The 17855-nt window shown below is 44.6% G+C and overlaps 1 protein-coding gene across 2 annotated transcripts in view; it reads right to left on the bottom strand.

Moving 5' to 3' along the window:
* Window positions 1-17855, bottom strand: part of SLC35B4 (solute carrier family 35 member B4) — a 29612-nt gene that overhangs the window by 8805 nt on the left and 2952 nt on the right. Inside the window, exons 1-5 of one of the 2 annotated variants that reach the window (XM_050936977.1) lie at window positions 6368-6466; window positions 5636-5818; window positions 5357-5459; window positions 2793-2842; window positions 1645-1726 (exon numbers count right to left, since the gene is read on the bottom strand). In XM_050936977.1, coding sequence (XP_050792934.1) covers window positions 1645-1726; window positions 2793-2842; window positions 5357-5459; window positions 5636-5655 — 255 coding nt within the window. In that variant the 5' untranslated portion in view covers window positions 5656-5818; window positions 6368-6466. Of the gene's footprint in view, window positions 1-1644; window positions 1727-2792; window positions 2843-5356; window positions 5460-5635; window positions 5819-6367; window positions 6482-17855 lie in introns of those variants that run through there. The other variant, XM_050936976.1, reaches the window with a different exon arrangement.

Below are 17855 nucleotides of genomic sequence, written 5' to 3'. Positions count from 1 at the left end.
TTGGGTAGTTTCCAAGAGACTAAGTTTGTCTCTCTGTTCCCAGTAGCTGAGGGATTGTGTTCCAAACCTATGTACAAACAGTATATCGAAGACAGCCTGGAGTGTCCTTCCTCCGCATCTGTAAGTCCCTTCACTGGTTAAAGAGAGTATGTGGCAGTTACAGCTTTCACCACTGCTTTAGTGGAATTATTGGACAGAAGATGAAGACTGATCAGCAAAGCATCCCTTTCAAAGGAAGATGCTGGCCAAAGACATACGTCGCTTCCCCTCCCCTCCCTTTATCCTAACCCTTGACTGACTGTGTGTGTTATGATGAAGTCGGTATTTTGGGATATATGTTGTATTTGGAAAAAATAATCAATTACCAATAATAATAAAAAAGTACCATGCTGCACAGCCCAACCCTGACAGGAGCTGCAGGTGCACAGCACCTTTTGCGGGGTGGAAAACAGACGTATTCAGGCGTGTCTCTATTGAAAATGGGATACAGACTCACATACGCTGATACCCAAGCCTGCACTCTGTGGCACGTGCCTAACTCACAGTATTTGCTGTGGACCTATTAAAGTTAACTTGGATTATTACTACTAGTCTAGTCTAGTCTAAGTACAGCTGTTTAATGCATCTGTGGATGCATTAATCTCCTGAATCTGCATTTAAATAAGCAAGGATTTTACAGAACACAGCCTCTTACACTGCAGACTAACTGGAAGCAGTTGTCTCTGTGTCAGAGCAACAGAGCAGCTTGTAGTTATTGCGCAATCAACCAGGCTGGGTTCCATGAGAATTTTGTAAGTTTTTCTTCTCTACAGTTGCCTATGACAGCAGGAGATTGACAGCATCAGGTCCTTTCTGATCCTACGTTCTTAAGTATATTTTCCCCCATGATAAAACGTTATTGTCACTAAGTCTGCAGTGGGCTTACACACTATTCAAACCTTCAAAACTGGGCCCAATTAAATCAGTTTTCACCAAGATCCTGGAAGGGGCATCTCTCTAAGCCCTATCTCCAGGATCAGTTTCAATTTTCTGGACTTACCTGCTTAAAAGCTGTTGAATGAAGAAGGAAAAACCTCAAATAAGTTACACACTTGTGTATATTCTCCCTGCCCCAAAATCACACTCTCCTTGCTCCCAAAAAATTGCCATCCTGTTTATGCTCAAACTTACCCCAAAAATAAAAATCACACTTGGTTTCGGGCCAGGCCTGGAAAATTCTAGTTTGAAAAGTGAGCAGTTCTGGAAGCTGAGGGCAAGGTTTTTAGATAGACACTGGCAGTCTAAGCAGTGTCACCACAATGGCAGTGCAACAACTAATCATCAAATACACTAACTCCAATTATTTTATTTCCTTTGCAGATGAAAGTAACTTGATATTCAGTGTGCCCCTAGGAAAAGTAAAAACTAAGCAGCATGTCATAAAAGGCATCTTGAATTATATTAAAAAAAAAAAAAAAAGGAAGGCCAGCAAAAATCAGGTGTCTCACTGGGGGGAAGCTCTCTAGGGAAATAGACAAAAAATATGCAGTGCACTTTCTTCCCATTGACATAATGGGAATTGCCTGATTAAGGCATCAGTGGCGACTCCTATGTTAATAGGGCTCCCAGCTGTACAGACTCAGACACTTGGAAAGCATTCCTTACCACTTGTTTTGCAGACATTAAAGTGCAGATAAAGATCCCCACAGACACCAGGGCTATGGATGTGTATTTAGACACACTGTATCTGCAACAAGAGAACAACAGAGAGAATTCAGCATTGTAGTCCACCCTTTCCAACCTGGGAGCTTTCACCCAGTGCCGCACTGAAGAGGTATTAGGCCCGATTCTCCTCAGTTACCCTGGTGTGAATCTGGAGCAACTACTGATTGGAAACTGTTGAACAGACGATCTAAGGAAAAGCTCTTTCATCTCCAGCCCTTTCCATGCTCAGAGATTTAAGTGCTCTCTTTCCAAGAACTAGGCCGGAGCCATTTACTTTTCATTCCCTGATACCCACACACAGATGGAAAAGTCAGCAGAAGAGAGCTCTTACTGCAATACCTCACTCCACTCCTGCCTGGCCCAGCAGCATGTCTCGAGCCCTGGCTCATCAGCGCTAACAGTACGAGCGTCTGAAGCTTGCTTAGCTGTCAACTTAGCTTTTACATAAACCAGCCACGGGAGGGGGACAAAGACCCACACATTCCTATTGAGGCAAAAATAAAAGTTTCTTGAAGAAATATTTAAGCCGAGACCCCACACAGAAGGGAATCCTACCCAGGCCTCAGCTGGAAGGCTATGGCTGCAGAGGCTACTGAGTGACAAACCACTCTCTTCCCTATCACTCCGCAGCCACTTACAGTCACACGCCAGCCCACGAGCAGCAACCTGGCACCAACCCTCCTTTACTACTTACCTATCAGTAATGGGTGATTTATGATCATTAATCGATTAAGCCCTAGAACACTGTACTTCTCAGACAGAAGGTGATACAGAAATGCTACGCAGTAGTACTGAAATGCTTCTTATTCAGCCTCGGTTTGCCTTAGAAAGGTATGGCTGGAGTGCCAATCCCAGCTTTGATACTGACTCCCGCCCTGACCGCTGGCAAGTCACTTACCTTCAGTGCCTCAGTTTCCCCATCAGTGAGAGGAGGATAATATTTACACAGGGGGATGACAGATCAAGTCTAACGCACTTTGCAGATGAATAGTTTTGCACATGTGCCAAATGCTGCTGACTATCAGATTGTTGCACTGACTGAGTCAATAACATACATTTTTCTGATGAAACTGGTAGGTAAAATTTACCTTTTTTTCAAAATGATGATACCTAGAACCATGCTTGCTATCAGAGAGCCCTGGGGCGGAGGGAGAGAGAAAAGCAAAACAAAGTCAGTGTGTCAGGCATTCTCCCAGAAACAGAAACACATTCAACAAGAAATCCTGTGAGCTCTGAACAGTTCAGTTCAGTTCACTAATAGGAGTAACAGCCTCAAGATAAGGACAGAGAGAGACTGAAATCAAAGATGGACTGATTCTCATTAGACCCAGAGAAGAGAAGTAACAGGATTTCTGGGTGCGGCAGGGAAATTTAGGTTCTCCCTTTGTTGTATTTACGCTGAACAGTTACAAGGACAATTCAGGAAGAGAATAAGTTAAAAGAGTTTCTGCAATCAACATTGTGTGAAATAAATGCAGGGATGGGGATGGCTCAGGAATGATGATGTTCAGGTGAGAGAACTACAAGGTTATCTAGCTCAGCGCAGGACTGATTCCTAGGTTGTATCCTCTTTTTTTTTTTAAACAGTGTAGGTTTAAGATGTGTCAAGCCATTGGCCAGCCACTGCTTCTCATGGAAGGCTACTCCACAGCCTAGTACGTGATACCTGATATTCAAGCATACATTTCCTTTTGGCTTTAATGTAAGTTCATCTTGTCACTTGGTTTGCAGACATGAAAATTCGTGAAAGTAACATGGACGGGGCAGCATTTTTTAAGGTTTGAGGAGCACCCCCTAGGGGCGCACAAAGGACTAGCAGCATGCGCACGCACATTCATGCTGTGTGGGCTTTAACATGGCAGGGTGCTGCAGAAGGGAGGAGATGAGAAGGGTTTAGTTTTCTTGAAGTGTGGCTCAGCTTTCAGGTGACATCTTCTTACCCAAATGATCCTGTTCATACATTTCATGGCTCATTGGGTTAATAAAGGGGTGGGAAAACTTTCTGGCCCAAGGGCCACATCTGGGTATGGAAATTGTATGGCGGGCCATGAATGCTCATGAAATTGGGGGTTGGGGTGTGGGAGGGGGTGAGGGCTCTGGGGTGGGGCCAGAAATTAAGAGTTCAGGGTGTCGGAAGGGGCTCTGGACTGAGGCAAGGGGTTGGTGTGTGTGTGTGGGAGGGGTGAGGGCTCCAGCTGGGGGTGCGGGCTCTGGGCTGGGACCAAGGTGCTCAGAGGGCAGGAGGGGGATCAGGGCTAGGGCAGGGGGTTGGGGCACAGGAAAGAGTCAGGGGTGCAACTTCCCAGCGGCACTTACCTCAAGCAGCTCCGGGAGGCAGCGGCACGTCCCCTGTCCGGCTCCTACGTGGAGGTGTGGCCAGGTGACTCTGCACACTGCCTCATCCCCAGGAACTGCCCCCACAGCTCCCATTAGCCGCGGTTCCTAGCCAATGGGAGCTGTGGGGGCTGCACTTGGGGCAGGGGCAGCGTACGGAGCTCCCTGGCTGCCCCTACGTGTAGGTGCTGGAGGGGGAACGTGCTGCTGCTTCCAGGAGCCACGCAGAGCTATAGCATGAATCTGGGCAAGCCCCAGTCCCTGCTCCCTGGCAGGAGCTTGAGGGCTGGATTAAAACAGCTGAAGGGCTGGATTAAAACAGCTGAAGGGCCGGATGTGGCCCCCAGGCCATAGTTTGCCCACCCCTGCGTTAATACATCTCTCCTTGCTAGTAGTTTTATTTTGGCACAAGTTATCTTTTGTACAGCACTCTGTGCCTATGAAGCACCATAAAAAACACATCAGTGAATCCGCAAGTTTTAGGGAACTAGAGATGTAAAGGGCAGGCAAAACTTTCATTTACTTTTCAGACGTGCTACCAACATGCTCAGTACAACTAAAAAATAGCTACTGAGTGTTTGCACATGCAAACTCACATATCCTTCTCCCGGACTGCATTCATACTGGGCAGTCTTTGCAAATCTATCCTATACTGTGCCAAACGGAGAAGAATAGGTCACATTACCAGTGAAATGCAGGGGTTTTACAAGAAACAGAAGCACGTTATTTTGCAGTCTGAATGCAGGGCTGGGAGCCAGGAACTCCAGAGTCTGGATACTGGCTTTAACACCAACTCCTTCTGTGACCCTAGGTGAGTTATTCAACCTCTCCATGCCTCAGTTTCCCCATCTGTAAGAAGGAAGCTTCTCCAGGCCTTGCTGCCCCCCGGACTAAGGAGCAGACAAACAAGTTCACAGTCCTGACAGCCAGGTGTGTGCGTGACAATTGACCTCCCTGTAATGTGCAAAAGCCTCCCAAAGATTAACTAGTTCTCACATCACCTGTGAGGTGGTTGTATTATTCCCATTTGACAGATGGGGAAACTGAGGCCCAGGCAAAAAGGGAACAGCCCAAGTTCTCAAAGGGTGTCTATTGCAGAGCTGGGAACTGAACCCATATTAAGCTCTGACTCAATGCCTTAACCACAAGGCCCTTCTTCCTCCATTAATAACACTGCTATCTTTGTACAGCATATTGTAGCTATAATGCAAATGCGAAGCTCTGCTCCTCAATCGGGCCTGGAGGGAGACTGACCAGACATGTTCTGCTCCCCTGGGACATTGTGCACACTGAGAGAATGGCTGGCAGAGGTACTCACTGATCTGAAGATCATGTGCAGCGGCATGGCTATGTTTAGATTCAGGGCATAGTTATTCACCACGCTGACTGTGAAGAACATGGCCACCATGATCAGGTAGTATCTGAAAGGGAAACACAAGGGGCTGGTCAGCAAAGCAAGTTGACGACTGGGAAGTTCCTTCTAGATGTTCTCTCACACAACGCTCGGGCGCACTAATCTGTCAGCCTCAGAGACTCAAGCTCTCCGCTTATCCTCAGAGCAGGAACAGCCCAGGCGGTGCAAGTCTCCCTCTCTTACATGCAACAGTGCTCCCACATCTGCTCCAGGGTGGGTGGGGAATTCAGTCTCCAGAAGGAGGCTGCCAACAATGGGACCAACTGCGAATGGTCATTTCACACAGGCCATCAGGTCACAGGGATCAGAGGTGGAAAAACCCATCAGGTTTTCTAGGCCACACTGCTGCCAAGGCAGGACTGTTCCCTACAGAATAAGTGGGGGTAAAACAAGAATGTTGCAAGACTTCTTTCCCCCAGATTTCATAGATCCTAGGACTGGAAGGGACCTCGAGAGGTCATCGAGTTCAGTTCCCTGCCCTCATGGCAGGACCAAATACTGTCTAGACCATCCCTGATAGACATTTATCTAACCTACTCTTAAATATCTCCAGAGATGGAGATTCCACAACCTCCCTAGACAATTTATTCCAGTGTTTAACCACACTTTCCAGTGGGCCCCACTCGCTACCAAACCCCAGAGAGATCCAGTTTCCTAAAAGTAACACTCGCTTACTAAACAGCTACTAACATGTTCCTTAGGAGAGAAGACTCTGAAAGCAGTTTCCAATTAATAGTCCTAGATAAATGAGTTAATATTTTACCAGGCATGACAAGTTGTGAATGAAGCATTGCTAACTCTGGAAAAGGAATGGGGGTTAGACAGGAGAAACGGATAAGCTGTTTTATTAAACGTGAAGAGATAACTGATATCTAGTCAAGTCAAGCCCAGCCAAAGCATTTAAGTCTATTGTACCTTATTGGGATGGCTGGCCGCTTCCTTCCAAAGTTGGTTTCAAAGATAAAGCCTTCCACTGCTATAAATAAGAACTGTGCAAAGGTCACGATGTTCCCGCATCCTGGAAACTCTCTGGATTTGTGGGGAAGAGAGAGAAGGAGAAACATAATGACACACAGTAAATTGTAACTGAATGCATTGAGGAGACCAGTAGCTTACACACATTCATAGAGCTCTTACCAGCGTTTACCATTCTAATGCACCAGACAAGCTTACCTAGCGTGGTTCTTATATAGCCCTCATCACTGCAGTATAGGCACCTCCACTGTAAATTCATATACAAACTACTCACAAGGATCACTTCACTCATCACTGGGATCTAGCAACCTCTGGGGAGCAGCTTGCCAGCTGTTTAACAGTGCACAGCAACACCACTCAGCAGGCTTAAGATAGGAAGTGGAGTAAAGTATCATTTTCTTCTATATAGGTTCTTTGACGGCCATCACCCTTGTATATCTGACAGGATGAATTTGATTTAAATCATGATTTAAATCACTAGTCAGGAAGACTCGATTTAATCATGGATTTCTACACAGAAGTGCATTCTTGTTGGTTGTTATAACCTTAATACATATTCTTCACAATTCAGAGATAGATGTAGGTTTCATTTTTAGAAGGTACACACTATACATTTTTAAAGTGATTTATTTTGAAAACTTTTCAGATTAGTTTTACACCTATATCAGAAAATGATTGTTTGGTTATTTCATTTACCAAAAGTAACTGAAGCAGATAGTTCACCTCCCAATGACTTCATAAATATCTCCAATTCAACAGGTTAATCATTAACATTTGGAGGATTTTCTTGGCATGCTGTATTAGGAGAAGACCACCAGACAAAAATTTAAATGGTTTTATTTAACTAAAACAACGATGTTATGTATTATGGATTTTTCTCTTCAACAGCAAATATACAATATTTTAACAAAACAAGCATATGAATTTTTGAATTTAGTTAAACATTCAAGTTTTTTAAAATCAGGTTCGTTTTTGTTAAAATTGTTTTTAACTAAAATAGTTAAATGAAATTTAAAAAAAATTAAATTGACTGTGTCAGCCAGGTCAACATGAGAAACTTAAAATATTGGCTTCTGCAGCTAACTCAGTCATCTAACCTTCATTTTCCTGTTTGTTCATAATCTGGAAAAGAAAAACAAGCTTTCCTGCTTTTTCAGGTCCAAATGATTTCTCAATTTGGAACAAATTAGTTCAAAGGAAGAAAATATTCTTTCTACATCGGCAGAAGAAGCTACTGCTGTTAAAAGTGAGATTATCACTTCAACAGTCTCTGAATCCAAGTGTTTAAGTGACTTCCACCAGTTCACTGGTGTGACTTTCTTTAAATCATCATCAGTAAACATATATTTCTTGAATAGTTCTTATTCCCAAACTGGGTCTCTTTTATGGCCTGTTGCCATTACAGGTTTTTCCTTCTAGTGAGAGAATGGTATGGTAGATCTCAAACCAACGAAGGCTACACTCAGAAAGACCTCAACACTTCTGGAATATACTGCTCAGACAGTTTCATTTTTGTTTCTACTGCCTGTCCCTCCCTTCTCACATTTATCTCCAGACTTCTTCTCCTTGTCCAGATCTATTCTGCCCCCAACAATCTTCTATTCATTGAACTTTCTGAAACTTTGCACTTTTAGAGAGAGGTAAGGGATTGACTCTGTGCGCACAAATTTGTAGAGGGACAACAGAGCTGAGATCTGTTATTTCTCACCTCTATATATTAATTTATTTATCTGAAAACATTTTTGCTGTTAACAAGCATGTTAGCTCCGGAGACACAAATCCATCTGAGAACTGCAAAACTAACCATCTCTAATGGAATCTTCCAGACTGAATGGTGAGTCCCATTGGGTAGACAGAAAGATTAACCTAAATAATCTATACAGAAGCCCCTGGAATCCCATAAGATTAGTCCCTAATCCATAAACTACTGGAACTTATTCACAAAACTTTTCTTAAAAATGACATGAATATATTGTCTCATACAATAGAATTATAATTTATAATCCCTATTCCATTATGAGATACCTTTGAGCTATAATGTATCTATCTTTAGATAGGTGTTTTCCTCAAAAAGCGTTTTATCAAAAAAATCCAATTTTTTAAAAATCATTGATTTTTTATTCACCCTGATATCTGAGCACCTTCCAGTCACGTTATTCACATTGCTTAATCTAGCTGTCACCTGTGGCTCATTCTCTTATCCTTCCCCCAAGAGGAGAACTGTGCATGCAGAGCAGTGTTTGAGTTTGATAAGGAGAAAGATATTTTTTATGTACACAATACTGTCTTTGCTAGAAGAGGCTGGTCAAAATGGTGCACCTTGCACTTGGGGAGGAAGAAGATAAGGTTTATGATGGCCCTTTATTCCTGGGGGAGTTTGTTCCAGACTCAGACCAGCCCCCCAGAAACCTCTGTCCCTTGAAGCGCTTTACCCTCATGGGAGAACGTTTCTCTGTGCCGGAGGAGCAGAGCTGATGACCAGCGTCAGGCGAGCTTTCAGATATCCTTGGCCCTGACCACTGAACAGGCTGAGAAGCAGGCCCGAGACCTTTTGATTGTTATCCATTGGAAACTGCAGTGAAAACTGGGAAAGAGGAATGACTAGCCGTTTGGAATTCAGCTAGGACACCAGTTGCTGCTATCTCGTGTTTTACTCTCAAGAGAAGGGCTTCGATCTTTAACCACCATAAGAGGCCAGCGTTTCCGTTTTACATGTCATCAGAAAGATTTGGGCTATGGTAGCACTTCTATGATAGGCACTGTACGAACACTGTTAGCGAACAGGAGCTGCTAACAGGGAGTTTTGCAAGGGAGTTCTCCAGGTGAAGGAGGAGCACATACAGCATCTGTGGGGTAAGTGACTGTCTGCAGTGTTTGTGTTTGTGTGTGTGTTTGGGGGTTACTTGCTGTGTGCTGAGCTTGTGTTTGTCAGGCTGTTTGGTTTGTTTGTTTGAAGGACCATGTGCTGTAGCTGGCAGTTGGAGGTGGAGCTACTAGGAAGGTTTGAAAACTAGAAGCCTCTGGTAATTGGCTGAGCCTTAACCAGTGGGCGGGGCATTCACTCAGGCCAGAGCTTTATAAAGCTGCGCACAAGCGACCAGGGAGTTTTGCAAGGGAGTTTGGAAGGAGAGTAGGAAGGGAGGGGGGGTCCCTTGTCGGTCTCATCTGTGACCCATTGGTCCCCTGAACCTGTAAACTGAGCCACATCCAAAACCTTTCTGTTTACAGCAGAGCAGAGTGGACAGGGAGCTGTAGACGGGAATTTGAGAGAGTTTGACAGAGGGAGGCTTACAGTGGTGAGGAGGACCCGCAACACCTGTGCCAGCACTGCTTCTGTCTCCTCCACCTGCGCCTGTAGCCAGACAGAGTACCAAAGCATGGATGCTTTTACCCAGATTCTGGTGTGGGTTTGCAAAGACCGTAATTTGCAATTTCCACTTACTGATATCCAGGCTGGGGGTGGCATCCAATGTGAAAGGTGCCTACTGGTGGAATCTCTCAGGCAGCAGATGGGAGAGCTACAGGAGGAGGTGGCTAGGCTGAGGAACATCCATATCCATGAGCAATTCCTGGACAGTATCCATGTGGAGACAGCTGACGGTGCTGTCCCAGTTGACAGGACTACCGACACACCAGTGGAGGAGGAGATGCCTCAGGGTGTATCTGACACACCAGTGGAGGAGGAGGCTCAGGGTGGACACAGCCAGCTGGTTACTTCTAGCAGCAGGCAGTGCTCCACCGCTGCTGCGAACCCTCCTGCTGTGGTAAAAGATAACCATTATGCTCTTCTTGATACAGGAGAGAAGAAATCACCCCCAACAGTTAAGGGGGTGAAGTCTCGTACCCCTAAGGCTGGGAGGTCTGCCGCCACCACTGATAAGAAACGTAGGGTAGTGGTGGTGGGAGACTCTCTGCTGAGGGGGACGGAGACACCCATCTGTTGCCCTGACCGTTCATCCTGGGAGGTATGCTGCCTGCCAGGGGCCCGTATCCGAGATGTTACAGAGGCATTGTCGAGGATTATCCGGCCTTCTGACTACTACCCCATGCTACTCATCCATGTGGGCACAAATGATACTGCGAGGTGTGACACTGAGCAGATCAAGAGTGACTACAGGGCTCTGGGAGTACGGGTTAAGGAGTTTGGAGCGCAGGTGGTATTCTCTTCGATTCTTCCTGTTGAAGGTAGGGGTCTGGGCAGAGACAGATGCATCGTGGAGGTGAATGCCTGGCTGCGAAGATGCTGTCGCCAGGAGGGCTTTGGCTTCCTCGACCACGGGATGCTATTTGAGGAAGGACTGCTAGGAACAGATGGCGTTCACCTTTCGAAGAGGGGAAAGGCCTTATTTGCGCACAGACTGGCTAACCTAGTAAGGAGGGCTTTAAACTAGGTTCGACGGGGACAGGTGAGCAAAGCCCACAGGTAAGTGGGGAACAAGACCTGGGAGATGGGTTGGAAACAGGAGGGAGCACGGGCTATAATTGCAGAGAGGAAGGAGGGTCAGGGCAAAGCTGGGAGGCAAGATCAAACCAGTATCTTAGATGCCTATATACAAATGCAAGAAGTATGGGTAATAAGCAGGAAGAACTGGAAGGGCTAATAAATAAATACAACTATGACATTGTTGGCATAACTGAAACTTGGTGGGATAATACACATGACTGGAATGTTGGTGTGGATGGGTATAGTTTGCTCAGGAAAGATAGACAGGGGAAAAAGGGAGGAGGTGTTGCCTTATATATTAAAAATGTACACACTTGGACTGAGGTGGAGATGGACATAGGAGATGGAGAGTCTCTGGGGTAAAAAACACAGGTGATGTCGTGCTGGGAGTCTACTACAGGCCACCTAATCAGGCGGAAGAGGTGGATGAGGCTTTTTTCAAACAACTAACAAAATCATCCAAAGCCCAAGATTTGGTGGTGATGGGGGACTTCAACTATCCAGATATATGTTGGGAAAATAACACCGCGGGGCACAGACTATCCAATAAGTTCCTGGACTGCATTGCAGACAACTTTTTATTTCAGAAAGTTGAAAAAGCTACTAGGGGGGAAGCTGTTCTAGACTTGATTTTAACAAATAGGGAGGAACTTGTTGAGAATTTGAAAGTAGAAGGAAGCTTGGGTGAAAGTGATCATGAAATCATAGAATTTGCAATTCTAACGAAGGGTAGAAGGGAGTACAGCAGAATAGAGACAATGGATTTCAGGAAGGCGGATTTTGGTAAGCTCAGAGAGCTGATAGGCAAGGTCCTATGGGAATTAAGACTGAGGGGAAAAACAACTGAGGAAAGTTGGCAGTTTTTCAAAGGGACGCTATTAAGGGCCCAAAAGCAAGTTATTCCGATGGTTAGGAAAGATAGAAAATGTGGCAAAAGACCACCTTGGCTTACCCTTGAGATCTTGCGTGACCTACAAAATAAAAAGGCGTCATATAAAAAATGGAAACTAGGTCAGATTACAAAGGACGAATATAGGCAAATAACACAGGAATGCAGAGGCAAGATTAGAAAAGCAAAGGCACAAAATGAACTCAAACTAGCTATGGGAATAAAGGGAAACAAGAAGACTTTTTATCAATACATTAGAAGCAAGAGGAAGACTAAGGACGGGGTAGGCCCACTGCTCAATGAGGAGGGGGAAACAGTAACAGGAGACTTGGAAATGGCAGAGATGCTTAATGACTTCTTTGTTTCGGTCTTCACTGAGAAGTCTGAAGGAATGTCTAGTATAGTGAATGCTTACGGGAAGAGGGTAGGTTTAGAAGAGAAAATAAGGAAAGAGCAAGTAAAAAATCACTTAGAAAAGTTAGATGCCTGCAAGTCACCAGGGCCTGATGAAATGCATCCTAGTATACTCAAGGAGTTAATAGAAGAGGTATCTGAGCCTCTAGCTATTATCTTTGGGAAATCATGGGAGACGGGGGAGATTCCAGAAGACTGGAAGGGGGCAAATATAGTGCCCATCTATAAAAAGGGAAATAAAAACAACCCAGGAAACTACAGACCAGTTAGTTTAACTTCTGTGCCAGGGAAGATAATGGAGCAGGTAATCAAAGAAATCATCTGCAAACACTTGGAAGGTGGTAAGGTGATAGGGAATAGCCAGCATGGATTTGTAAAGAACAAATCGTGTCAAACTAATCCGATAGCGTTCTTTGATAGGATAACGAGCCTTGTGGATAAGGGAGAAGCGGTGGATGTGATATACCTAGACTTTAGTAAGGCATTTGATACAGTCTCGCATGATATTCTTATAGATAAACTAGGAAAGTACAATTTAGATGGGGCTACTATAAGGTGGGTGCATAACTGGCTGGATAACCGTACTCAGAGAGTAGTTGTTAATGGCTCCCAATCCTGCTGGAAAGGTATAACAAGTGGGGTTCCGCAGGGGTCTGTTTTGGGACCGGTTCTGTTCAATATCTTCATCAACGATTTAGATGTTGGCATAGAAAGTACGCTTATTAAGTTTGCGGACGATACCAAACTGGGAGGGATTGCAACTGCTTTGGAGGACAGGGTCAAAATTCAAAATGATCTGGACAAATTGGAGAAATGGTCTGAGGTAAACAGGATGAAGTTCAATAAAGATAAATTCAAAGTGCTCCACTTAGGAAGGAACAATCAGTTTCACACATACAGAATGGGAAGAGACTGTCTAGGAAGGAGTATGGCAGAAAGAGATCTAGGGGTCATAGTGGACCACAAGCTTAATATGAGTCAACAGTGTGATACTGTTGCAAAAAAAGCAAACATGATTCTGGGATGCATTAACAGGTGTGTGGTAAACAAGACACGAGAAGTCATTCTTCCGCTTTACTCTGTGCTGGTTAGGCCTCAACTGGAGTATTGTGTCCAGTTCTGGGCACCACATTTCAAGAAAGATGTGAAGAAATTGGAGAGGGTCCAGAGAAGAGCAACAAGAATGATTAAAGGTCTTGAGAACATGACCTATGAAGGAAGGCTGAAGGAATTGGGTTTATTTAGTTTGGAAAAGAGAAGACTGAGAGGGGACATGATAGCAGTTTTCAGGTATCTAAAAGGGTGTCATCAGGAGGAGGGAGAAAACTTGTTCACCTTAGCCTCCAATGATAGAACAAGAAGCAATGGGCTTAAACTGCAGCAAGGGAGATTTAGGTTGGACATTAGGAAAAAGTTCCTAACTGTCAGGGTAGTTAAACACTGGAATAGATTGCCTAGGGAAGTTGTGGAATCTCCATCTCTGGAGATATTTAAGAGTAGGTCAGATAAATGTCTATTAGGGATGGTCTAGACAGTATTTGGTCCTGCCATGAGGGCAGGGGACTGGACTCGATGACCTCTCGAGGTCCCTTCCAGTCCTAGAGTCTATGAGTCTATAACACCATAAGTCAGTACATGCAGTGGTATAGGTCCATCTGTCACAATGCTGGCGCATTTGCTCAGTACTGACCTAGAGGGAAGAGTCTCCACTATTGGATCACTCATTTAAACAAAGCTTACTGAGATGAGCAAGCATACAAGATACAGTATAGTCCGACACAGGATAGGGCTTCACAGAAATAATGGATTTTTGTACCAGGTGTCCACTCCATCTTATTTGTTTCTACTTGGTAGCAGGTTGCCACATTTTACGGTTACCGCTGTCGCCTCTTTCACTCCTCAGAGCCAGGCTCAATTTTCCTTGCTTGCATTTCAATAGGAAATCTTTTGAGGAAGCACTTTTCCCACAGCTCAGAGTTTGGATGGTGGAATGGAAAATGTCTCTGTTTTACTCCGTCACATGGTTAACAGAGCTGTTCCTTCTGGCACATCCAGCGTGTGACTTTCAGAGCCTGCCTATGTTGTGTCTCTCTCACTGTGTGAAGGCAGTCTGATAGGGTGATGTTTCTTTGTATCACTACGGCTTGATGTGGGGGGGGGGCATTTACTGTTTATTTGCTGTTCTTCCTGATGTACTGGAGACGGACTTGATTTTAGGGTTTGTAGTGTCTTGAACATCCATTTCTGAGTGGGATTATTTTATATCACTCTGTTACCCTGATGCTAAAGAAGAGTGGAAGGCTCATTGTTGTCTGGTATGAGTCTTAGAGCATCTTGCGAGAGGAGTAAGCATATGGTTATTTGCTAACAGCATTTATTGCAGCAACTAGGTGTTTGCTTGAGACCTCTCATTCCAGAAACGATCTTGCCCAAACCTGCTTTGCTTGGGAGATCAGACACGACAACAGAATTAAGTGTTTGCTGCACATGGGATATTTAGTGTTGGGGCAGCATGCTGGTCCTAGGATATTAGTGAGACAATTACTTCTCACCCACCTTGTTTCTTGAAGTGGTATTTAGGCAATTCAGGAACAACTAGAACGAAGCCACTTTTTCATGTTATAATCGTGGGCTTCCACAAACTATTGGTAGTGATACACAGAATCCAGTCCCTGAGGTTCAGGCCCCTGCTGCACGGTTCTTCTCCCAACCATATCCCTACCCCTGGAGGTCACTAACTCAGGATTCTGGATCACCACATTGTGATCTTCCTCCACTACTTGTCCCTTTCAGCGTTCCCATCCCATCACAGGATCTGGAAGTCTGTAGTGCTCCAGTACTACATATAAAGTCTTGCTGGAATTTTAAAGCTCTGGGAGCAAATGGAGAAACCATAAATTATCTAAGAAGCAAGCAATTCCTCACAAGGGTGTGACTGTGTCCTGAGGTGAACCAACTACAGTTGCATAAATCTACCCTGCGTGTGTGTCTACCAGAATAGCCAGGGCCGACATTCAGAGATTCTCCCAAGGAACTTTGATGCCTGAGACAGGACCGCGTGCAGCTATCACAGAGCATTTGCTAGAGTACATGACTGGCTGGGAGCTCAGATGCAAGATAAGCCCACTATGCCCTGCCCCCCATAAATTGCATGCATCACTCTCACTGTTGCTATTTTATAGCCGTGGGGGACAAATGTAAATTGAGTTGACACTTCCTCTTTTCTAACAGTCTCTGAAAACCACCGACTCCTCTGATGCAACAGAGAAACCAGTGCAAAGGACTCCTGAATGGGCTCTGACAAGCAAAAACTGTGGTGTTTCAAACTGGAGAGGACCCATTTTTCACTGATTTGCTGTCTAGGTGTGTCTAAGTTGCAAACTCAATTAACAGGACTGGGTAGGCAAATGTGTCCAGTTGGCCATTTGCAGGTCGCTATCTGGCCTTTCGGTTGGTTCTCGTCCCACTACTAGCATGGGGTGATTTGAGAGGGGCTAGGAAAGAGGAATTAAAAGCCTGGTGGGATGCCAGAGTGGATTCTGACTAGACTAGGATTTGGTCATTCTAGTCCATTCCCTTTCATGCTCTCCCGAGCCACAGGAACTCGGCCTCATTGCTCCACAAGTGAAGCAAGATGTCAGGGACAAGCCTGGTTGTAAATTGTGTTGACATAAAGCTTTCTGCAAATGTTAAAAGAAACAAAAGAAACAAAAGAAAAACAGATTAACCAGCCCCACCCACAACAGTATCCGGACACCTTGTCAGGTTTACAGAAATTGGCTAAGAGCCTAGTTAGATCAATTAATTTTTGACAGCTTTTTTAACTTTACTCAACTAGACAATTCTCTTTCGTTAGGACAGTAATCCTCCAGTAAGTTTAAATTACATACAAATTGTAAGGCACCAGAAGGCTGGGTGGTTCTGGGTCTCTCATTTCGCTACTGCATTAAGATCATGATCCTTCTTTGTTTCACTTCTCTTCTGACCTTCTAGGAGATTGAATTTTCTCTTCGGGGCGGTTTGGTACAAAGTCCAGAATGCAGGATTCCTCCTTAGCGTGGGCTGGAACAGTGGCTCTCGACCTTTCCAGTCTACAATACCCCTTTTAGGAGTCTGATTTGTCTTGCTTACCCCGTAGTTTCACATCACTTGAAAACTACTTACAAAATCAGGCATAAAAATACAGAAGTGTCACAGCACACTGCTACTGAAAAACTGCTTACTTTCTCATTTTTACCGTATCATTTTAAAAACAGATCAACTGGAATACAAATATTGTACTTACATTTCAGTGTATTGCAAATAGAGCATTATAAACAAGTAATTGTCTGAAATTTTAGTCTGTCCTGCTTTCACTAGTGATTTTTACATAACCTGTTGTAAAACTAGGCAAATATCTAGACGAGTTGATGTACCCTCTGGAAGACCTCTGCATACCCCTGGTTGAGAACCACTGGGCTAGAACTCATTAAAGAGAAGAGCTTTTTAGACTCCTCTGCCCATTCCAAATCACATAACTGTTAGTGTCCAGGAACCACAGCAGCCATCTGGAAGGGGTAGCAGGAATCTCTCGATGCAATTTTGCCGCTGGAAACAACTAGAATAGCCAAAACCATGTGACCAGCCAGCCCTCAGCAGACCATTAGAAAGTGGACCACAGTTTGTGAGTCCTGGCGTAATGGACTTGCTCGTTCAGTTCATCTCATCCAAGTGACTGTTCCAAAGGATTTCTCTCTGCCGTCATGAAGGGACTGGCTACAGTGTCGCTCGCTTGCTCTCTCACACATTATGTACGTGTGTGTATACAGAGTCCATCACCTGTCAGGCCTCGTTCATACATCAAAGGGGAAAAGCATGTGCCCTGTCTAGAAAGGGAAAAGTCCTTTTTTCCGGTCACCTTTAAAGAAGTCTGTTGCATGTCAGCATCTTACATTTAGTGAGGATGATTTACCTGCAGTGTTCTCAGGTGAAGTTTCAAAACATGGAACTCACAACTCTGGTTTGCTAACTGGATTCATATAGATCTCTTTCTGATACCAGGCGTGATGCTTTGCTGCCAGACACCTCTCTTCTTTTTAGGTTATCATCTTGGGCTCTGATCCTGCAACCAGATCTACGTGACTCATGCCTCTATATAGAACCTCATTGACTTAGGGGCCTTAATTGCTTGACCAGGGGCTAGAAGGCTTGAAAACTAATCTGTTAGGTCTGTATAGCTCGAAAGTGTGTGTCTCTCACCAACAGCAGTTGGCCCAATAAAAGATATTACCTCACCCACCTTGTCTTTCTTGGAACTGACACAACTACAATACTGCACACTAATAGGTCTGTGCTCTCACTGGGGGCACATGGATGCTTGAGGGGGTGGAGAAATTATTTCCCCCAGTATGCTGCTGGCTAATCAGGAACTGGTAAAATGTGTCTTTTCGTGGACTGTTCAAGGCTGCTAAGAAGTGCAGCCCTGGTTTAACCACTGTACAACTGGAAATAAAATATTCTTCCGCTTGCTCAGTGAGTAGCTGACTTTGTTATGGATAGATAAGTTCGTCTCAGAGAGTGTTTTTTCTCAAGGCATTGCCAAGTTCTTTTGGTGCCCAAACCGTGCATTGCCACACTTCGTTTGGCTTTCTTTTGATTGCAGCGTTGACTATGAAATTTTCTGGCTTTCCACTGCTAGGATT

This window comes from Gopherus flavomarginatus, chromosome 1 (assembly GCF_025201925.1).
Source record: "Gopherus flavomarginatus isolate rGopFla2 chromosome 1, rGopFla2.mat.asm, whole genome shotgun sequence".
In the NCBI taxonomy this organism is placed as follows: domain Eukaryota; kingdom Metazoa; phylum Chordata; order Testudines; family Testudinidae; genus Gopherus; species Gopherus flavomarginatus.
This window is presented reverse-complemented; position numbering and strand designations above follow the sequence as displayed.